The sequence below is a fragment of the Pithys albifrons genome, chromosome 21 (assembly GCF_047495875.1).
Source record: "Pithys albifrons albifrons isolate INPA30051 chromosome 21, PitAlb_v1, whole genome shotgun sequence".
NCBI classification, from domain to species: domain Eukaryota; kingdom Metazoa; phylum Chordata; class Aves; order Passeriformes; family Thamnophilidae; genus Pithys; species Pithys albifrons.
In genome coordinates, this window is record NC_092478.1 from 5,956,420 (window position 1) to 5,979,327 (window position 22,908).

Sequence of the window (22,908 nt, forward strand, 5' to 3'; positions counted from 1 at the left end):
TGCTCACAGCATCAGACACTGGTGTCTGCCCTCCCTCCCTCTCCCAGGTTATGTAATGCTTTCAGCACAGTAGCCACACGCCCTCCAGTCTCCAAGACATACAATGACCAGGACATTTTGGGAATCCCCTTTTTTTTACTCTCCATGTCCAGCCTTACTCAGCTGTTTTGCATACATGGTCCTGGAGTATAAAATGCTTTTGCCTCCCAGAAGGGATACAGAGCCTGAGAGTCTAAAGTCAAGAAACTTTGATAGAGAAGAGCCTCTCCTGGCAGGGTTGGGAACTCCTCACAGAGCACGGTAAGAATCACTGTGGCCAGGTGTTCATTCTGTCATTCATTTACTGCAGCTCACAGGTAAAGTAATTTTATGACAAACTGTATCTTTGTGTCTTTCTATATTAGTAACGAAGTGTTGGACTCAATCTCCTGCTCTATTCCAAGCTGTTCAGCTGCTCTGAAAACTTTGTCCCCCCTTTCTGCTGATATAAAGGTTTGTGCATGTAACAGGTAACACTGTCAATGTCCACAGAACCCCGTGGTGCAGAACACAAAGCAGGTTCTTGCTCTGAGGACAGTGAAGGGAAATGTGAGTCTGTTCTCTTTCTTCTTTTTTCTTTTTTTTTTATATTTTTCTTTTTCCTCTTTTCCTTCATTTTCTTTCTTTTTCTCCTTGTGTATTGTTCTTTCTTTCTTTCTTTCTTTCTTTCTTTCTTTCTTTCTTTCTTTCTTTCTTTCTTTCTTTCTTTCTTTCTTTCTTTCTTTCTTTCTTTCTTTCTTTCTTTCTTTCTTTCTTTCTTTCTCTCTTTTGTTCATTCGTTTTCTCTCTTTCTTTCATTTTCTCTCTTTTCCCTCTGTTGTTACTGTGTGATGTGTGAATAACACAGCAACATTTCACATCTCTTTTCTAATCTTGTGGTCTGCTCAGGCACCAATATTTGCTGCTTTACATGAATGGGGGACATTTGAAATTCTCTTGGTGGTGTTTGAGATTGATAAATGGCTGCAGCATTACACTGACAAAGCACTAATAGTTTTAGTGTCCCTACTCTGAGTGTCAAGCAATTTTCATTTTAAAAACAGGGTGTCAGTTACATCAGATCAGTTAGTCTGCTGAGTTTCTAAGTGATGTTAAAGGGAGTTACCCTCTTGGGTAAAAACTGACCTTGTTGGGTTTTCTCTGTCCTCAGAACTGTTCCCACAACACAGAAAACAAGGTTTCAGCACTGTGAACTAAAACCACAAGTAAAGCATACAAAATGCTGTGCCCCTGGCAGTTTGTGTTCAAATCTCATGCTGCCAAGAGCCAGTCCTCTGGAGAGAAGGATATCAATAACAACGTGGAGAAAAGTAGGAAGATCCGTGGGTAAGAGCCTTGTCTTTTAATGGTTTCACAGTTTATCTTTCATTTGAAAATGGAAGATATTAAGTGGTTTGGGTTCTGGAGAAACCTGTAATGTGTTTCCGAAACATTAATATTAACAAAAGAACATTGTCCCTGGGGGTCCCTGGGTTGTGTTACTTGGTAATGAATGTTAAACTCTTGTGTAAGTTATACAGTCATTCAGGATATAAATAATCTTGCTTTCTCTTTCATAGTTCTAAATTTATTTGGTGTGTTATAATGGTTTCATGTATTGTCAGGAGGCATTTGTGTGCCATAAAAATAGCACAGTGATTAATTCTGCTGTAAGTTGGTAAAGTATTTCTGTGATGCAAGTTATACAAGACACTGTATAAAATAAGTTGGACATGCATCTTAAATTTCTCAGCCTTCAGGCTGTTACTTCAGTTTTCATATCTGTTGGTTTTGTTCCCACGCAGTGCTCTGGGCAGGGTGATACTGTGGCTCTTATTCACTCTTAGTCCACTCCTTCCATCCCTGCTTGGCTTATGGACTCAATACAACTTTCAGAAACATTGCTGAGCATGTCCCTGCTGATGCTGAGGGCAAAACTAACAAACTAAGCATGTTACCTTACATTAATTTTTCTTTCTCCCTTTTAAAGCTTACAAAAGGATGGTGCCAAATCCTGTGATCGGAGCAAGAAGCAGATCGAGGTGCCGTCAACTGTGACTTCAGCAAAGGCCAGGGAGGAAGGGGAGGTGTGTTCCCACCATCCTTGTTTGATAATAACAGTTCACATGAGTGGTCCTTGCTGCTCAAAACTGCTCAGAGTTCTCCTGTGAGGACTGATTGGAGTTGCAGGAGGTTAGGACTGCTGGGAGATCTTTGGGTGAAAGTTCTTTTCTGACCAAAAGGGAGCCTTGGCAAGACATAAGGGAAGAGGTGACCCCATGGGGACTGGGATGCCTAATTCCTTTATTCACCTTTGCAAATTAAGCCTTTAGTAACAAACCTGTTCTGTCTCTAAAATTGTGTGGTTCACTGATTTCCTGAGGTTATGACTATTATGTTCAGAGGCAAGGCCTTACTGAAATTATAAAGGTGTTTGCAGTGGCAGATACTGTTTGATTAGTACAAAATTACTTTTTGGCCCCCATTCCATGTCAAACTGTTGATTAGCTCAATAGTTTAGTAGTCAAATAAATACTTTGGAGCAGATCACATTTATATTTAGTCTCTTGAATTTACCTGTAGCCTTTTAATGGTCAAATAAACTTTTAAGATAAAACTTAAAGCTATTTAATTGGTCTGAAAACAGTATGCATTTTTATCTTTTCTCTGTCCAGAACCTCCCTCAAAATGGTATCAAAATTTCAAACCAAACATCAGAATGTCCGAGACATGTAAGAATAAGAAACTTGGAAAATGGATCCAGCTTTCTTGACACACTACACCTGACAGCAAAGGAGGTGAAATATGAAAATCTGAACAGAGATTTTTCAGAACTTTGAAGAGATACAGAGTGCAACATTGTTTTTTGACATTTTATTGTTTTCCAGGTTCTCAACTGCCGGACCAAAGCCTGCCAAGGGTCACTCATGAACCCAAAGGGCCAGGTGAGAGGTACCAGAGATGGGCCAGTTCCACTGGCAAATCTGTTACCTCAGGCAATAGACTTTCTCAAGCAGTACTACAGTTCATTTAAAGAGTAAGCCAACTTTACCTTTATTTTTGATATTAAAAAGTCCTCTCTCTACCTGTGTGTCTGTGACTCGAGGAGGGTTGGTTTCTTCCTAGACCCTGGTAACTATGCTGTTATATAACATGCATTCAAAAATTACTGTTAGAAAAGCTAAATAGAACTACCCCTGCACTTCATATGCTCTATCTGCCAATCCAAGGTCTTGGGAACACAGGAATGAACTCTGCACCATGCCTTCCTCAGCCCCATCCCTTTGGAGTGTGCTACATCCCTGTACACTGAGGACTCTTACAGAGTTTTCTTGGCATTGACTGGGATTAGTTCTGCTCAGATCAGTCTCAGACATGAATAATGTGGATAATGTGTTTTGTTTGTGCTGTTCTGAGTATCTCTTCTCTGTGTTCCTCTCAAGGCTTTAGCCAAATATTGGAAGGCCAGTCTTGCTTCTCAGCCTTGCTCTGTGCTATCAGCATAAGCTCACTGAGCATGCCAAGAGGGTGCTCAAGAGGTTTGTGTTCTCACAGAAATGGCCATAGTGCAGAGGCATCTTGTTGCAGGAAATAGTGCAACAGCTGGTTGAGGTCCAAGAGTTTGCAGTGACATTTCACCTGATGAGCTTTCAAGCTACAATTCAGTGTTTGCTCATCCCATTAGAAAATGTTATCAAACTTTCAAGGGGACTCAGCCAAATGATGTCCACTTCTTTAGACATTTGAACTCTACTACAAAGCTTTCTTCCCTTTGAATCTTTCTGAAAGTCCCTGTCTTACACACAGGCTGTATTTGCCACATCTCTGTGTCTGCTCATGGCTGTTTGATCACATTGATTTACACTATCTTACATGCTTGCCCTTGATCTTTCATCTTGCTGAAAATGTGAAAACTCTCAGACAGTGCAGTCTATTTTCATTCTCTCTGTAAGCCAACAAAACAATTTTTGTCTGTGCTGTGATAGATGTTTTCTAATGTTTTGGCTTCACTCTCTGTTATCAAACTACAGGATTTTAGAGTTGGTTTCCCTGACAAAGGAATTGCTCAGCACTTCCTTTTGGGAATGAAAATCCTACTTACTTTGCTCCGAAGAGCTGTGTACCTGTGACAATAATAGAATTTTGAGAGAACTTTGGGGACAGAAATGGGGTGCAGTGTAGGGAGCTGGGGGACAGTGAAATTGCTGCCTTCATGAAGCAGTGGAGGTTTTCATGAAGAGTACAGTCATTTATGTCTACATGCAGTGAGTGTAGATTTATAATAGGAACAGGTTTCTCAGTGTTTATCCAAACTTTTCATATCTCAGCCTGCACAAATATTAGTTGTGCTAATGTGGAATGGAAATTCACTCCCCTGCATTCAGGCAGGTAACAAAAGTGCTGTCAGTGAAGTCTTCTCATGCAGAAGGATGCTCAGAAACTTTATGGCTTCAGCAATGTCTGTGATATTCTTGATTATAAACATAAAGAGAATGTCTACACTTTGAGTCAGCCCCAAGTCATGAAATTCTCATTGTTTCTTTCCATGGCTGTTTGCTGTTCAAAAGGTCAAAAATGAAAGAATACCCAAGCAGACTGGAAACAGTGACCAAGGAGATAGAAACTACAGGAACCTACCATCTGACAAAGGATGAGCTGACCTTTGCTGCCAAACAGGCCTGGAGGAATGCACCCAGGTGTATTGGGAGAATTCAGTGGTCCAACCTACAGGTAAGCTGTGGATCTAGAGGTTATGGGCCAAAGAGTCTCTGCTGGTAGTCAGAAGAATGTCCTTTACTTTGGCAGAACATGCCATTGCTCCAACTGAGGAGGACTTCCTCCTGTTCATATCATAAGATCGTATTTTGTAGTTCTCTGCTTCATGGCTGAATGAAAATGTCTAGGAGTGCACATGTAGGAACCAGGCATGTCATGAAACCAGGTGCATGTTTTGGTCCTTGGAGGGTTGTTATGTGTGAAAATGGTGCATGTAAAGACTACAAAAATGAACCTTTCCTAGTGGAGTTACAGTCTTTCCTTTCCTTAAGTGCATTGGAAAAATAACAAACTTTCTCTACTGTTTCAAAATAAGTTTTCTTCTTTACATTTCTGTTGGAAACATTCAGGTGTTTGATGCACGAGACTGTAAAACAGCAAAAGAAATGTTTGAGCATATCTGTCATCATATTCAGTATGCCACAAACAATGGGAATATAAGGTAGGTCTCTTTTAATTTTAAACAACAAAAATCACATCCAAATCTGCCATCAAAAATACCTGAGGTGGTTTATCTAAATACTTTGACTACTTGTCTCTGCTGTTAATTCTCTTGGTATTTATATGTTCCTCTTCTGTGACCCATCACCCATTTTGAAATTTTTACCTGAGGCTGAAAAATCTTTTATAATTCCTGGAGAAAAGAGATGATTTGAAGATTCGGGGGGGAGGGGAGCGGGAGGTAGAGAGGATGAATGATTTTATTTGTACCAATGCTTATTTTAGAAATATATTTTCTGTTGGTAACAATATATGTCTTATAAACGGGAATGTGTTTGATGTGCTGCTGTGGTGTAAGGGGGTGTGATGGTGTCTCTGCAGATCAGCCATCACGTTGTTCCCGCAGAGGACTGATGGGAAGCACGATTTCCGTGTGTGGAACAGCCAGCTGATCCGCTATGCTGGGTACCAAAGGCCGGATGGCTCTGTCCTGGGAGACCCTGCTAGTGTGGAGTTCACACAGGTACACTTCCAACACCCAGCTGCTTCCCAGCTTGGCTGAACCATCTCCCTGGGGTTTTGTGGTAGGGAGATGAGGAGTGAGTAGGATGTTCTGCTCCACAGGTTTCAGGCACAGGCTGGAGCAATAATTTCTTACAGTCCTGATGTAAAAGTATTGCCCACCATCTCAGAACAGGGTTTGCTAATACTGCCCTGTCAGGGCACATGAGCAGGGATACAACCAGTACTTCTAACAAAGTGTTTCAACATTATTTTAATAGGAAGGGTAACATTTATCATATACAATTTACCTCAGCAGGTTTTAGAGGGTTACAATTCTCCTGTCTTCAAATCTGGAGGGAGAAACCTGAAAAAAACACGAAATATACTTTCTGTATTTACAGTTGTGTGTGGAGCTTGGGTGGAAGCCGAAATATGGACGCTTTGATGTACTTCCACTTGTTCTCCAAGCAAACGGCCAAGACCCAGAAATATTTGAATTACCTCCAGAAATTGTCCTTGAAGTGCCCATGGAGCATCCAAAGTAAGCATCCAAGATTTAGATAATTGCATTTTTGCCTCTGCCTCACCTTGGCAGGTTATTGGGCTGCGCCTGTGGCAGTCATTTTATGAGTTCTTTGTCAGGATGAAATGATGGTAAATTGTCCTGAAAGATAAAATGCCTGTTAGAACAATGAAATAGGATTTAAATTAAGGAAGCCAATAGCAGTTTTGTTGTGAGTCTTTTTTCCCCCAATCTGCACTTCAATCATGTTCAGAATTTTAAACATCATCCTTTCTTATGCCAGTGTAATACACATATAAGATACAGCTTCACTTGTTGCAAAGTGTTTATTGCCTTTCTCTCGTTTTTGAATTCTTGTTTGCCTGGGGACTGGCCTGCAGATTGCAGAACTCTGTAATATGGTTCTGCAGTTTCTGTAGAAGACAATTCTCAGTTACTGCACTGAAAACTGCTGTGAGCTTCCACAGACACTGCTCCACGGGTCATTCCTCCTAGAATTGGCACTTTTTGTCTTCCTGGGCTTTTCTGGTTATTGCCTTAAGGAGGAAAAGACTACCTGCAAAAATACAGCAAACTGCATGTTTGACAGGTATGAATGGTTTAAGGATCTGGATCTGAGGTGGTATGCACTCCCTGCTGTGGCCAACATGCTCCTGGAGGTGGGAGGCCTGGAGTTCACGGCGTGTCCTTTCAATGGCTGGTACATGGGGACAGAGATAGGAGTGCGAGACTTCTGTGATGTTCAGCGGTACAACATCCTGAAGGTAACCTGCTCAAGGGGAATGGGTTGGTCTGCAGAGGGAATGAACTTGGTGGGGGAACAATTTTGAAAAAGGGACACTATCAGTGTTTGCAGGGATGGGAGAGAACCACTCCCTGCTTTACAAATGTGGAGTAACCTCAAGAACCAGAACTCCAAAATCCAAGTTTACCTTTAATCTCAGGTGCTTCTGCTGACATCACTTTCCCAGCATGAGACTCTTCCCCCTTCTGCACTATTTTTTCCTGCATATTAAGGTGATGGGGTGAGGAAATCATAGGGTCTGAGTTCCATGTAGTAAATTTGCTTTTCCCTTTTCTCTCTCTTTTTCACACGTAGGAGGTAGGGAAGAGAATGGGACTGGAAACAAACAAACTGTCGTCATTATGGAAGGACCGAGCTGTTGTGGAGATCAATGTGGCTGTGCTTCACAGCTTCCAGGTCAGTCAACAAGTGTGGGAGAGACACTGAACACTGAGTGTCCCATTGTCCTCTCACTTGCAACAGCTTTATATGAATGTAGTGCCAATGGCCCCATGCTCAATGAAGATTACAATGTGATTCCAATAGGGTTATTCTTCATTTTACACCTGGGAAGGCAAAGGAATCCATATTTCCTCTCAGGTGAAGGCAGAAGGGAGAGAAAAGAACATTTAAGGGCAAAATTTTTCATCCTTTTAACACCCTTATCTCTGTGTTGAAACCTATGTAAAGCTTTTGGATTAATATGTTTTATTTTCAATTAGTTTATTTAACATATCATGACAATATGAAAAGTGGGTAAAAGTGGATCAGAGGCTTTACAGCGTGCACTCCCAGTGCTGGAGAGGTAAAATGCTGATATTAGAGGAAAGATCTAAGAGTCCATAATCAAAGGCCCGCGCCTCAATCTGTATCTGTACAGGAGTTGCTGATAGTGTTTATGTCCCAGTACTGAGTAAAGTCCTTTAAATATTAACCAAAGCAAGAGGATTACTTTAAACACATCAGGCAGAAAAGCAGAATAGGCTTTTTAATGCATGCTTTTCTGTTTGGCAATTATTCTAGAAACAAAATGTGACTATCATGGATCACCACTCGGCCTCCGAGTCCTTCATGAAGTACATGCAGAGCGAGTACCGCGCGAGGGGCGGCTGCCCCGCCGACTGGGTGTGGATTGTGCCGCCCATATCGGGCAGCATAACCCCCGTGTTCCACCAGGAGATGTTGAACTATGTCCTCACTCCCTTCTATTACTACCAGGTACACATCATCAAAAATAGAAGCCAAATCTAGCAGACAACCTCAGCAGTGCAAATGCAGTCTGGGACCTGAAGGAGTCTGGGTGACAAGCCCTGATTAATTGAAGTTCACTGGGGAGATTCAGAAATAGCAGACAAGAGCTACTGGATGTGAAAGGTCATGTTAGTTCTGTGGAATTCTCTGGCTTTAATTAAAATGCAGTTTAATGCTACAGAGGCCAATCCTATATTTATACTCAGTGGATTGCATATGCAGATTCTATTTGATCTGGCCCTTTAAAGATATAAAAATTGTGTGTTTACTATTTTACATTTCTTACATGAAGCTTAACTTTTTTTTTAAGGTGGATGCATGGAAAACACATGTGTGGCATGATGAGACCCGGAGGCCAAAGAAAAAAGAAATAAAGTTTAGCATCTTGGCAAAGTAAGTTGTTGAAATAAAACTCTTCATGCTTTGTCCAGCTATTCTATTCTTGTGGTGATGCTTCTGTTCTACTTTAAAAACAAAAAAACACTATTACAGTAGGGACCACTTGAGTTGTTTGAATTATACTCTTACCTGAGGTAACATTCATATCTAAGGTTCTTGTTCAGGGCTATCTAGAGGGTGCTGCTTCTGAACCATCTTCCAAGGAAAAGCCATTCTCAGGCTCAGTGTTTCCTGTTGCTTGTGAATCAATCTGAATAAAGTAGCTATATTATAAATTATATATGGTTATTTTTCCCCAGGGCTGTACTGTTTGCATCTTCACTCATGCGACAAGCAATGGCCACCAGGGCCAAGGTCACTGTAATCTTTGCAACAGAGACAGGGAAGTCAGAAACACTGGCCAACACCCTGTGCAGCCTGTTCAACTGTGCCTTCAACACCAAGGTAGGGAGTGTAAATCATCTACACTGCATGGAGGAGGAAGTTTGGCTTCTCCAAACCTGGTTTTGGATGTTCATTAAATATAAGTTGGCCTAGAAGTTTGATTTTGTATTCACTTAGCATAATGCCTTGTCAGTTTGGTCAGTGGTGATCTGACACCAGAGGTATCTCAGGCTAGTTCTTATGTCTGCTAGAAATGTCTCATGAGCTTTATTCCTTCCAGATTCTGTGCATGGATGAGTACAATATTTGTGACCTGGAAAAAGAAACACTTCTTTTAGTGGTTACAAGCACTTTTGGAAATGGAGATTCTCCAGGTAACGGAAAGGTAATGTTCCCCTCAGAAGTATGTATGAAACTGAGCTCACAGACTGAGAACAAAGACAGCCCTTTCATTTGTCTAATGAATTTTGATAACATCAAGTATTTTGTGAATTTTTATGCAGACCTTGAAGAACTCCTTGCTCACACTGAAACTGCTGAGAAAGAAAATTAGGTAAAAATACTTCGTTGTTTGGTTTGCACGTGATTGAGTCCTTTTGCTTTTCATGTAGCTCAACAGAGGAAACCTATTTTTATTTCCATCTGCAGGTACGCTGTGTTTGGTTTGGGGTCCAGCATGTATCCAGAGTTCTGTGCCTTTGCTCATACCATTGACCAAAAACTGGCCCAGCTTGGGGCTTCCCAGCTCACTCCAGTCGGTGAAGGGGATGAACTCCACGGGCAAGAAGAAGCCTTTCGCACCTGGGCAGTCAGTGCTTTCAAGGTGAATATGGAAATACAGCTCATATTTTAGTTCATTCATTCCTTTTAGATCAGTATTCACTAATGTCCCAGAAAAATGAGGGAAAACGAAAGAAAACAAACATCTGGATTTATATCTGAATTTGGAATTCCCTTTTTCTCTACTACTTGCCTAAGTTAGAGAGGGAACTGAGACCCTTTTCTGTTATTTTTAAATATTCACATATAGTTGCATGAACCCTGTTGGGTAATGGAATGGTCAGTATGAACAGGGGTAGTAACATCAAATATCAGAATTTTTTGCAGTAGAACATGTTTTAACTGTATAGAAGTGGAGTGTTACTGAACTCAGTGGACCCCTGTAAATCACTGAACTAAAGCAGAAGAGAAATAGCAATCTGGGAATCTGATAGCTCCTCATTAGGATAGGACAGTGCTAAGAATTAATTTTTTCACTGTGAATAGCCTCATTTTTTGTGTTTTTTTTTCTAGACTGCCTGTGACATTTTTAACATCCGTGGGAGGCACAGTATTCAGTTGCCTGCAATCTACACCTCTGAGGAACGCTGGGATCCTACCAATTACAGGACAGTGTATGACTCCCAGCCCATGGACCTGGCCAAAGGTATTGCTCCCACCTTCCCCTCTCTCTGTCTTTGCTGCCTCAGATGGGACTGAACTGTGAAGGTTTTTCAGAAATGTTCTTGGCTCTGCTAGATAGTAGAATGCATATAATGAGGTACAATGATCAGAGAAAAAACAACAGTGGTTTACATTAAATTATCTTTTCCAGTACAATAAAACTGGAACTTACACACATTTAGACATCCTCAGAGGAACAAAAGCTGAGATGAACTGCTTTTAGTCAGGGACTAGAGCACACACAGCTGACTGATTGTCAGTCACATTCTAGGGCGAGCAAGGTTTGGTTCTTCTCTTATATTGTTTGAAGACAGTTTAAACAAACCTGATCACAGAGTTACCAAGAGTCATGTCCTCTTCTCTCACCAGCTCTTGCAAGCATTCATGCCAAGGATGTAATTCCCATGAAGCTGAAATTCAGGCAGAATCTTCAAAGTTCAAAGTCCAGGTATGTATGGTGCCTCATTCTTTTGAATATTGCAATATTACATTTTACTAAAATCTTAAATGTCTAAAATGACTGGTTCTAAACATCTTCCTTTGTTATTAAGAAATATATAGGAATTTTGTACTGTCCTTAGTAGAAGCATATGAGCTGTGCAGTCTGTAGTGGGGCTGGACTTCCACTGGCTGATTTCAGGCATGTTTATTCTGTACTGGACAGATCAGGCAGCAGTTCAGCACCTGATTTGCTTAGATACAAGTACTTCACATATCTGGGCTCTGATTTGTTTAAGTCTTCATGAAGTCCTAAGCTGGTCTGGTATTTGGGAATGAACACAAGGGAGCCCCTGCCAACTGCCTCTGCAGATTTACTCCTTCTCTGCACAATTCAAGGGAAATCCTGTCAATGTAACCGAGATCTGTCTCATCTCTTTTTCTTCTCTATCCAGTCGTGTTACCATTCTGGTTAAACTTTGCTGTGAGACTAATCAGGAAGTGCACTACCTGCCTGGAGAACACATTGGGATTTTCCCAGGCAACCAGCCAGAGTTAGTCCATGGTATCATTGCACGTGTCAAGGATGCCCCTCCAGCTGATCAGACTATCAGGCTTGAAACCTGCACTGATGGTAAGTTGGCTCTTTGAACAAAATAACAGGACATTTGATATATTTCTTTAAAATACCTAAGAATTTTTATTGACAGAATTTGATTCTGTGGTCCTTTTCTTAAGTTTCAATAGGATTTTGTTGCTGCTTTTTAGTTATTCTTATAATTCTTGATTCTGATTTTGCACACTCTGCTAGTCTGTGGTGACTTCACCGGGTTTTGCAGAGGTATCCGAGGTGACACTGTTTGTAATTCAGTTGCTGAATTGGCCATTGCCTGCAATTAAATTAATCAACAGTTTGCTTATGGTTGCTGCATATCAGAGTCCTAAAATGGACTTGCATGTCCTGACCATTTTTTCTATCTTAGTAGGATCAATCTGCTCAATCCTGGGATTCTGGCACACAGAAAGATTGTTTCCTCAAATTAAGGACTTGCAGTTTCCAAGTGGTCTTTTCTTGTCACGAAGTTCTCTGTGTCAGATCCTCCCCTTAAAAAAAGTGTGAAACCTCACATTAACCTGTTTCAGAAGGGCCCTGCAGTCTAGACCTGCTGCACCCTCCCTGGAGACATATTTTGAAGGACACTGAGTTTTGCAAAGTTCTACAGCTGCCAAATACCACCGGTGTTGGCAAGTGGCCTTTTATTTCTCTCATTTCCAGGTGGCTACTGGACCAGTGACAAAAAGATTCCAGCCTGCACACTCCCTGAGGCTTTGACATACTTGCTTGATATCACTACTCCACCGTCCCAACAACTGCTAAAAAACCTCTCCCAGCTGGTGACAGCAGAAGGAGACAAACAGAGGCTGGACGTGTTGTGTCAGGTAAGCCTTGGGGCTGGAGCTTTGTTTGCAGTATTTTATGCCAGGCCCTCTGATGCCCTTTGACTGTGTATCAGAAGCTTAAAAATTTGTAGTGACAGTGCTGGATTTTTATGCCTCTGTTACATATTCTGTGTTCTTGGAAAGCCAACCATAGTGAGAGAAAGGGTTGTCTGGAGGCTCAGCTTGGGCGTGGGAATCGGGAGGCTTCAGATCTGGTGTTTCCTGTGTGGTTCTGGGTGGGTAACTGCCTGCCTGGCTCTCGCCTCTTGGTGGTAGATATTTGTGTCAGAGAATTTGGTACTGTGAGAGTAAGAGGGATGTGGTTTTAAGCACCCAAAGACTCATAGGTGTGACAAGTGCTGGCTCCTCCCTCTGGGCTCTGCAAAGCTCAGTAGGGATCAGGACCTGGGTGTGCACAGTTTTGTGTTTGTCCCATAACGGAGCTGAGAAACAGATTCTGCTTCAGTTTCTGCATCCTCACCTGGTGTTTGAGAACATTGTGGTGGGGATTCTGTACTTCTGTTTTCAAAAATTAAACAATTTCTTAGGAAGCCCCAGTATTGGTCTTGGCAAAGTTTTGAGAACTCTCTGTTGATTTGCCTGGATATTTAATTGAATGTGAAGCAGGAATCTTATTTATAAGTGATGTTTCAAATATCCCTGCTCTCCTGAACTCAGCATGACCTGGTAACATTCTGATGATGCCCCTTGGCTTTTAGAGCACAGAAGAATACAACAAATGGAAGTTTTACAACAGCCCAAACATCCTGGAGGTCCTACAGGAGTTTCCCTCTGCTGAGGTCTCCACAGCCTTCTTGCTGACTCAGCTGCCATTTCTGAAGCCCAGGTACTATTCTGTCAGCTCCTCCTGTGACATGACAGCCAGAGAAATTCATCTGACAGTTGCAGTTGTAAACTACAGGACAAGAGGTAATGAACAGTTGTTTGGACTTAGTTCTTAATTAAATTATATTTTAGGCTGCATTATGGTTCAGAAAAAACCCTTTACTGCTATTTGGCATGAAGCATATATGTAACAAAAAGTGTGTATTGTGATACTTGCAGAATAGTGCAATAGTGCAAAGCAGGTGTTCATACTGGGCCAGGATTTGCTGAAATCCTGCACAATCATCAGTGAATCCTTGGTTTACAAATCGTTACTAGACATACACTTATTTAAAAACCATATTTTTAAGTATAAACTGCTTTTTTAAAAAAGAGAGCTTTTGAGTGCTGACAGATGTTCTCCCTTGCTCTGCTTAGATGGAGAAGGGCCTTTGCACCACGGGGTCTGCAGCACATGGCTGAACACAATCTCTCTTGATGAAACAGTTCCGTGCTTCATACGCAGGTGAGTGAGTGCAGGACAGGGGAAAAAGAAAATTAAACCCCACAAAAAATAGCAGTTCTTAGTTCAGCTTCTTCAGTGGGTTTTTCACGTTGCATGTTTTTAAGTGGCTGGTGAGTGCAAGCTGGAATAGCTGGGTCTGAGAAGAGAGGGGATTTCCTGTCTTACAGAGATGAGATCCTTTACCATGTCTTATGTTGAATAAAATCACAAATCATTAGAAAGTTCTGAAATAAATCTGTTCATATGACCCAATCCCCACTGTCACCTTATTCACTGCAGAGCACAGGGAGCTGAGGGAACAAGGACCACCCACACCCCATTCAGCCCCAGCTGGGGACTCAGACTGTGCTGCTCAGGGTCAGGCAGGACACTGACACTGAGAATCCATCAGAAACAAATCACCTAATCAATATATTTTTACATTTTAGTGCCAATGAATTCCATCTCCCAGAGGAGCCAACCAAGCCCTGCATTCTGATCGGCACCGGAACAGGGATTGCTCCCTTCAGGAGTTTCTGGCTGCAGCGTCTCTATGACCTGGAGCAGAGAGGTACTTCTGGTGACTGTCACGTTGAGGGGCCATGTGGAGGGGCCCAGCACAACAAAGACATCCTGTCCTTCAGACAAGGTCTCTGCAGCCAGAGACACCCACAAACATCAGCCCAGGAACCCCTGCAGAGACTTGTTACCCCCAGGGTGATTGGGCACTGCACTGGCACAGCTAATCCATCCCACTGGACACCATCCTGGTGTTCCTGAGGGGTTTGGGGACTGGGAGTGTCTGTAATTCCTGTGTGTCAGTGACTGCCCCAGGTGCTCAATCACTTTCCCCTGTTGGTTTCAGGGATCAAAGGAGGTGACATGACATTGCTGTTTGGCTGCCGGCACCCAGACCAGGATCACATCTACAAAGAAGAAACTGAGGAGATGAAGAGGAAGGGAGTCCTGAAGGAGGTCTACACAGCTTACTCCAGACTGCCTGGCCAAGCCAAAGTAAGGCTGATCCCTTCATTCTTTAAGAGTTGGCTCCTTCCAGAAACATCCCTCAGGTTAAGATCTGAACTCTGCTTAACAAGGCTCTTTAAAAAATTTTAGCATTTTGCTTCAGTGTATTTTAAGCAGGTGGCAAAAGGCCTCACTCCATCAAATGAAGGGGAATCTCACTGTGCACTCCAGCACAAGTGAGCTACAGAAATATAACCCCTCACTGCTCTTCCAATGCAAACAGCCTGTGAAACTAGAAACTGGAACATACTCAGAAACCTTAGATTTTGCAGAATTTTGATCAGTCTGTGAGTCAGAAATTAGTTGGATCTGATCATTTGTCCCATTTTCAATGACACAGTGTCCAAGAAATTAATTTTATGTAGAAGAAACCTTGATTGGACAAAACACCACTCAAGCTGTCCTCTTTTTAGCTCTCCTGGAAAGTCAGTAGACCTTAGCATATAGAAGAGTCTTAGTCTACTCTAGTTTAATCAAGACAGGCCCAGCTTCAGATCAGGGGTGTGTAAAGGCAGGATGAAGACATTTTTCTTCTCTGCTGTGGTGCAGCACAGACCTGGAATGGATGGGGCATTTAGAGCCTTGGTGCACAGACGCTGAATTTGGAAGAGCCAACAGCCGAAGTAGCGTTTAAGAAACCTTGTCTGATGATCCTTTTTCTGTTTCTAAGGTCTATGTTCAGGACATTCTTCAGAGGCAGCTGGAGAGCCAGGTGTGTGAGCTGCTGCACCAGGGGCAGGGCCACGTGTACGTGTGCGGGGACGTGCGCATGGCCAGGGACGTCGCGCGTGCGCTCAGAGGGGCACTCGCCAGGACCCTGCAGCTCAGTGAGCAGCAGGCAGAGGAGTATTTCTTCCAGCTCAAGGTATGCTCTGACACACAGGGCATTCTCTGCAGGCAGTGTTCCAGGGTGGGTTACAGGAGCCTGCAAAGCCACACTCAGGATCCACTGAGCTGCCGTGAGCTCCTTTGCAGACAAATGCACAAGGAACAAAGCCTTAGTCCCCCCACTGTGACTGCAAAGTTTCTCTTTGGTCAGGGTGTGAGAGTGGCTCATGCTGCTCCTCTCTGACATCCCACTCCCTTCCCCAGTGTCTCCATGAGGGTTCTGGAGTGTGTCAGAAACATCAGGAGTTGGAGATTTTATTGTACCAACAGGTGTATGGTGGGATTGTTGGGGTGTCCTGCTCAGGGCCAGGAGTTGGACTCAATGATCCTGATGGGTCCCTTCCAACTCAGCATATTCTATGAAGAGAGGAGAGTGAGGGCAGGAATTTAGTGGGCCCATCACTGAGAACACAGTGCCTGGGGCTGCTGTTTTTTAGGATCCTCTTGTTTTCAGAACTCATCCTGGAGCACACATGCCTTGGTTTCAGAGGTCCCTTTCACTGGAGTTTACAGTCACAGAATCAGTTCTACACATGCAGAAGTGTTTTAGTTACTGAACTGATAGATAAGGAGGAGCTGGCAACACTTAAGTCATCTCTTGGGTGTCCCTTCTTCTTTTTTGCAGAGCCAAAAGCGGTACCATGAAGACATATTTGGAGCTGTGTTCCCACATGAAGTCAAAAGAGCTTTACAACCCACCAGCTAAAGAACAAATCCACTTCTGTTTTAGACAATACTTGCACATTTCTGGTTACTTTCAAAAAACATTGAGCCAAATCCTTTTTCTTATACATGTTCAATATTGCACATATGTAGGATTGTAGGATTTGACTCTTAAACCTCAGCCTTAATTAAGAAAAGTACTAAATTTAACTTTTGTTGCTATTTATTCTGAAACTCTTTTAATAGATTATCTTAATAGTGAAAATATGAATTATTTTTAATACTGTCTATGCTAGTATAAATCTGGTATTTTTATAAATAAAAGGAAGATGTAGAGTTTTGTACTATAGTTACTAGAGCTGAAATCTTTCTTTGAAATGTACTGTACTTTGTGACCTTATTTATATCAGTTTAGTTTACTTGCATATTATCTTCACTTGAAAACAAGTGAATGGATGGTCATGTCACTGGGAATTGTCTGGCCACAGGCCTTGCTGGATCTGGAGCAATATTTGCAAATGAGATAATAATGTGCTGGTCCCCAAGTGGAAACATTTGCTGCATCTGCCTCAGATGTGTCTGTTGAGCAGGTAGTGGTGTTGAAGCGGCTTTGTGTGATTCAGGTACATGAACCTGAGTTGTTGTTGTTGTTACATGGCCTGTGGCATGAAGGTTGCAAGAATTCCAAAGCACTTTGTACATTTGAATCTTATACTCTGGTTTACTTGATTTGTTTGTAATAAAAGCTGCCTTTATACTGAGACAAACAAGCTGGTGTGGATCAATGTACCTCTTCTTGCTCTTGGCTTCAGCCTGAACAGGCAGAGGTAGCTGAGTCAGCTCTCAGGTTCTGGCAAGGTGGTTTTGGGCTCCAGCCAACACTTCTCCATGAGGAAAGGGCCCATCCCCAGGGGTTACACATCTGCCTATGATCAGTTTTGCATTTTTGCCACGGTCAGGGAAGTGTGAGTTGGCACCAGAGAGTGAGACCAGCTTGCAAACTGCCCTTGTTGTGTTTGGGCTTGGCCTCTTTCTTGGTCTTGAACTTCCGTCAAGAGCTTCTACTTCCCTCTCTAAAGTTCCCAGGGCTATCTGATCATACTAAAAAAGCCTAAGGTGAGATTTTTCTCCCTTTTCTCCAGGAGCTGGAATCTGATGAAGGCAGAGTTGAGCCTCAAAAGTCAGCAGTGCCATGTGTGTACAGTGTGTTTCACACACACTTCAGGACAGCCTTAGCCACAGGATTCCAGACACAGCACAGGTGAGGGGACATGGACAGTGCTCTGTGTTTGTGGAGTGCCCAGTGCAGGGTTTAAGCACATCTGAGCACATGAGCAAAGGCACAGAGGGACTGGGCTGGGCTAAGAGTTACATCAGGTGGTTCTGCACCTCAGTTTGTGAGTCCTGGATTCACATGAGTCCAGCAAAAGCAGAAAACAGAGGGAATGAGTTCCAAACTGGAGAGTGCAAATGCACCCCGGGCCCGCTTAGGGGGAGTGTCACTGCACAGCCCATTTTCCATGCATGTCACTAAATAGGGGGATTTCCTTGCCAGGATTGCTCTCAAGGTATCTCAGGTGTCTTTTCAAGAAATCTCTTACTTCAAAGCATCACCATGACCCTTTATAAATACTGTTTGTGTACTACAGGACATAGTACCCTTTCATTTGGAGGGTCAGAAACTCAGGAAAGAAAAAGTCCCAGTTTATCCCAGGCTGAGGCCAGACAGGTCACACCCATCCTGAAGGTGTGGGACACCACTGGAACCTGCCAGCCAGAGAAGGAACAACGTCTGTTCCTTTCTGGACCTCAAACAGGTCAAAGCAAGAGGCCCAAATGTTGAAGTCTGCTTGGAAGCTGCACAACTTCACATTTATATATTCTAAAGAAAGTTTTACTGGGGGATGTTTTCATCTTCATTCCCCTATTGCAAAACTTACCCCCTTGCAGAGAGGGGAGGAGGCAGTTAAAGGAAGGAAGAAAAGCAGAGATGTATTTTAATTCTTTGTGAATTTATTTAAACCCATCCCAACTGTAGGTTAACGTGGGTGGCAGCACGGATCTGAAGCTGAGTGTAATTGCTTTTTCTGCAGAAATAAATGGGGATGATAAAGGGCAGATATTAAGGTCAGTGGATAATTATTCTACTGCAAGATAAAACCCTGAAATTTAAGAAACCAGATACAAAATATACCTTTTAAAGTACTGAAACAATCAAACAGCCTGTTCTGTGGTTATGGAGTGCCCAGTGCAGGGTTTAAGCACATTTGAGCACATGAGCAAAGCTGCAGGGGCAGAGGGACTGGGCTGGGCTGAGTTGCTGAGTGACTGTGCACCTCTCTGGGTTGGGACCAGACTGGGAGTTACAGATTAACACTTTCTGTACCAATTAGTGCCTAATTTCATGAACAGTTAAGCCAAACTTACACTGCTTTAAGGGAATTCAGCATCCAGAACAGGCTGTGTGCCAGCACTGAGGTGCCAACAGACCTCCTTGTTCTCAGCCTGGTTGTGTACCTGCTTTTGGGTGCTAGTAAAAACCCCAGATACAGGGGAGAGCTGGGGCAGCTGGGCTGGCAGTTCCCTGTCCCTGTGCTGGCAGGGGTGGCACTGGGCTGGCACTGTGGGGACACTGCTGGCTGCCCCCCATGCCACAATGCAGGGGGCATGTTCCTGAGGGGTGGGGAGCAGTGTAACATTGGTGTATGTACTTCTCACTCTGTTTTAATAACATTTATTAACTTTAGGAAAATGAAAGGAACATGTGGACAGGACCCAGGAGTGCAGGGAGATGACAGAAGGTTGGGCCTTGGATCAGGGTAAACACAGGACACCTGGGGGCTGGTGGGGCCAGGCCCTGCCAGGCAGAGGGATTAAGGCTCATAAAGGACAGCTGAGGGCTCTGGGGCAGGGCCTGGCAGACAATGCCTGTGCTGGGATAAGGTGTAAGGCCTGTCAGCTCTGGGACCGGGGAGGCAGAATGAGGTCAGGTAAATGACTTTTTCTTGTTTTATTTTTTTTTCCTGGCAATGCTGTTATATTGGCCCTGTGCAAGGAGGTTCTGCTCTGAGTAGGTGGAAGCCCAGGCTGCTGTCCCCTGCCCCAGTTACCCTGCTGGGAGCCAGGGCTGGGCTGAAAGTTCCAGGCGCAGTAAGGGCTACTCTAATCTTATTTTTTAATTGTATGAGCTAAACCCAAGACTTCTGTTCCTCTTTGCTTTAGCATGTTCTCCTGAGGGTTTTCCACGTGCCCCACGGAGGGGCTGTGCTCTCCTGAGGGTTTCCACGTGCCCCACGGAGGGGCTGTGCTCTCCTGAGGGTTTCCACGTGCCCCACGGAGGGGCTGTGCTCCAGGGCTGCCCTCGCTCATCATGAGGGTCCTTCTCTGGTCATTCAGAATCTCCCCAAGACTGCTCTGTATGATTCCCGTTGTCTGGTGTCTCTTGGGGGTGGCAAAGGGAATTGGGAAATGGCAAGGACTCCCCTTCTGCTGCAGGGCAGGGAGCAGAGGGGGGAAGGAGCACAGTGGGGACAGCCCTGGTGACCTCCCTGTGTGTTGCTGATGTTGGGGGGTCACTGTAGGAATCTGCTCCTGTTCTAGTTAAGCTACAAGCAGATGGGCAGGGAAAGGTCAAACCACAACTCAGTAACACTTGTTTTATCCAGAGCAAAGTTTTATTCACTGAAACGATTCCTACATATCCAGAATTCCAGTAGCACAGAGTGCACTCTTGTTTGTTGCCGGTTTTTTCCTTTTTTTGTCTTCTTTTCTGCTGGTTGCATAAACTAATACAGAAACTGTTGTTAATCCTAACAATTTGTAATTAATTTAATAGCAATTCTGGAAGACACTCCGTTCATAGAAAATATAAAAAAAATTTGTACTGTACAAAGTTTACATCACATTTGAAAAGAAAACATGTCCATGTTCACCATGTTACAGACCATTTACATTCACTACTGACGTGTGGCTCCTGTAGCAGCATTGTCGCACTGACAGCTCCACCAGGACGGGGACAGGACATGTGACCGAACACAACCCAGGGACTGTCACCTGGTTTGCAGGGTGCTGAGGGACAGCAGAGCCCTGTGCCCCCCTCAGCCCTGCGGGGCTCAGCCAAGTGCCACCACTGACTGAGACAAGTGACCCCAGAGACGGGAACTGGGACCAGAGGCTGGGCTTTGTTTTCTAATGGCAATTTATGGGTGTTCCACACACCACCCAGGTCAGGTTGGATTAGAATCCCAAATTCTCACTGTTAAAGGCAGGTTTTGAACAACCTCCCGAGCCCAGGATGGGAGTAGGGGAGGGCAGTGCTCAGTGGGACATGTCCCCCAGTGTCCAGCACACTGACCTGGGGCAGGGTGGGACAGGAAGGACCCCCACAGGCAGGGTTGGACCTGCACGTGAGAGCACTTACAGGAAGGACAAATGGTGACAGTCTGTCGGCTCTGTTAATAATTTTGTTGCAAGTTGGCTGCACACCCAGTGCTGGCTGTCCCTCCTCAGCACACCCTGAGCTCCAGCTGGGCCACTGGTCCCACACGGAAGGTCCTGGGTGTCCCAGGACTGGGGGACACGGACTGAGCCGGGGGGCTGCAAAGGACAGTCTGTAGGAAGCCCATGGAGGGTTTCAGCCTAGAGGCAGCTCACTTCTGCCTGCTTTGGGTTTGTGCTCTGCTGCTGTTATTTAAGCAGCACTGGTGGGAAAACAACTTCTGCTTAAAGCTGCTGACACACAATTACTGAGAGAAAACAAACACTACCTGTGAGCCTGAGGGTGCAGGTGGAACAGCTGTGCCAGGAGGGGGTTGATTTGCCTTTACCATGGGAGAGGAAAGGGGATCAGACAGTAATGCAAGGCCACAGCTGGCCATGGCAAACCCATTTTCTCTTTTATATCCAAGACATATTTACAAAGTCTGTCAAAACACTTGCAAGAGGCTACAACTGACACATAGGAGTGAAGGGCTCTGCTCAACAGAACTCAGGTTTTGTGCCACTTACTTCAACACAGGAGGCAGCTAAACCAAGGGTTGGGACTTTGTCTGCCCACAGGATTTTGGAGCTCCCCTCCCCACACCTCAGGTCAAATCCTTGTGATGGTGGGGAAAGAGACCTGGAGGGTGCAATGAACTGGTGCAGCTGGAGAAATGAAATCCAGTGAATCCCAGGGAGCCCTAAGGACCTGTCTTGGCAAAACTGGTGCTGCACAGACAGGGTGAGTCTGAACTCTCGTGATGTGATGAGGGTTCTCCCATGGAAACCGAGGAACTTGGATGGGAGCCTCTGGTAGCAGGGCCTGCAATTAATTTGCAAGTGGGATGATGAATCCATCACCTGAGTGCAGTCACTGGCTGCTGCCTCCATAACCACACTGTGCACTGAGGGGGCTGGGAGGGGATGCTTTTTTTGGTCTTAAAACCAACCTTTGAAACAAGTCTGACCTGTTGAGTGAGACAGGTCCTCCAGACCCAAATATTGCCTTTGTGGTTGGAAGATTTCTGTTGTTCTTCAGTTTTTTTATCCCAAACAACTGCAACAGTCCTGTATTTTCAAACAAAGAGTTTGCAAGTTTAAATGTGACTGATGGTAGAGGGTGGCAACACTGTGTGCAGTGGCTCTGAAGCTCTTAAAAAGCTCTGTGCGTCAAGGCCTTAGTTAATGCATTATTTAGGGTGGCTTTTCCTCTTTCCTGTCTCTCTTGCCTTTCCCTGCAGCTCTGGAAAATGTCTTTTCTTCTACACCTGCAATGGTGATGGAGCTGGAAGGGTGAAGGCTGTTGGACAGTGTTATATTTCCAGAAATGCCACAACTTTAGGAGACTGGAATTTGTGCCTGAACTTCAAAAGAAAAATTTACCCCCTGTGCAGAGCTGCGACAAGTTATAGATTTATTTTCCAAGGCCAGCAAGCCTTGATTCCTCTGAGACTGCACGAGAAGGAACAGGTTTTAGTGTGAGTTCTGTAGAGAAGAGCACCTGAGTCACTGAGAGACAGCCCCCATGGCCAGACACTCTCACTGCCTGGTGGAGCTTCACTGAGGGTGACCCAGAGCTGGACCTTGGGGCTCAATGACTGGTTTGGGCAAGTCCCAGTGCAGCAGGCTGGGTTTTACCTGCATGAAGGAACCTCCCTGGGGAAGGGCAGCACCTCGAAGGAGCCACAGCAGTGCCACTGCTCAGGGAACCCAACACCCCGAAGGCAGAGGGTGGCTCCTGCTGACCACAGGCAGCAGGAGGAACCAGAAACAGTCCTTCTTTTTCTCAGTGCTATGGCTGTAGTTAAATTCGATTCACTGTTTATTATGCTTAAAAAAATATAGTTCACACAAAAGTATCATGTAAACATTGTTTAAATAACTGCTGGTGCTCAGGCAGGACATGGGGCTGAGCTGATGGTCTCCAGAGGGGCTGCACCAGCCTTGGCGCGTGGAGGAGCCACGGAGGGTTCCTGGTGCTGTGTGGGAGCAGCAGGAACATGGTGACAATGACACCGGGCTAGAACTTTGGGTTACTCGGTTCCAGGATTCCCAAGCCAAATCTCTCAAAACGCAGGACAACTTTGCTACTGTTAATGCTGCAGAGAGTGGGGAGGGAGA

General features: G+C 44.2%; 2 protein-coding genes across 3 annotated transcripts in view; one reads left to right on the forward strand and one right to left on the reverse strand.

The window, feature by feature from the left end:
- The first annotated feature begins 405 nt into the window (after positions 1-405).
- On the forward strand, positions 406-17,072 carry NOS2 (nitric oxide synthase 2). Of its 2 annotated transcripts, XM_071575338.1 has the most exons (27): positions 406-492; positions 1,190-1,365; positions 2,009-2,105; positions 2,694-2,816; positions 2,907-3,055; positions 4,587-4,749; positions 5,145-5,236; positions 5,617-5,758; positions 6,141-6,280; positions 6,852-7,026; positions 7,362-7,463; positions 8,070-8,264; positions 8,608-8,690; positions 8,996-9,140; positions 9,361-9,465; positions 9,584-9,633; positions 9,729-9,903; positions 10,374-10,506; positions 10,893-10,971; positions 11,417-11,595; positions 12,238-12,401; positions 13,121-13,331; positions 13,665-13,752; positions 14,181-14,302; positions 14,597-14,745; positions 15,428-15,622; positions 16,271-17,072. In XM_071575338.1, the coding sequence occupies exons 2-27, from the start codon at positions 1,259-1,261 to the stop codon at positions 16,349-16,351; spliced, it is 3,444 nt and encodes a 1,147-aa protein (XP_071431439.1). In that variant the 5' UTR covers positions 406-492; positions 1,190-1,258; the 3' UTR covers positions 16,352-17,072. The 2 variants fall into 2 exon arrangements, with proteins under 2 accessions (XP_071431439.1, XP_071431440.1); XM_071575339.1 differs by lacking the exons at positions 406-492; positions 1,190-1,365; positions 2,009-2,105 and adding an exon at positions 2,142-2,211.
- A 5,510-nt stretch (positions 17,073-22,582) lies between these two features.
- Positions 22,583-22,908, reverse strand: part of KSR1 (kinase suppressor of ras 1) — a 52,667-nt gene continuing 52,341 nt past the window's right edge. The window contains exon 20 of the mRNA XM_071574855.1: positions 22,583-22,886. Coding sequence (XP_071430956.1) covers positions 22,808-22,886 — 79 coding nt within the window. The 3' untranslated portion in view covers positions 22,583-22,807. The remainder of the gene's footprint in view (positions 22,887-22,908) is intronic.

Bases quoted from the DNA above. Each gene is read 5' to 3' on its own strand.
- NOS2 (XM_071575338.1), top strand. From the start codon at position 1,259: ATGCTGTGCCCCTGGCAGTTTGTGTTCAAATCTCATGCTGCCAAGAGC. The intron at 8,691-8,995 runs GTAAGTTGTTGA...ATTTTTCCCCAG, and splicing joins AAGTTTAGCATCTTGGCAAA to GGCTGTACTGTTTGCATCTT. The intron at 9,634-9,728 runs GTAAAAATACTT...TTCCATCTGCAG, and splicing joins CTGCTGAGAAAGAAAATTAG to GTACGCTGTGTTTGGTTTGG.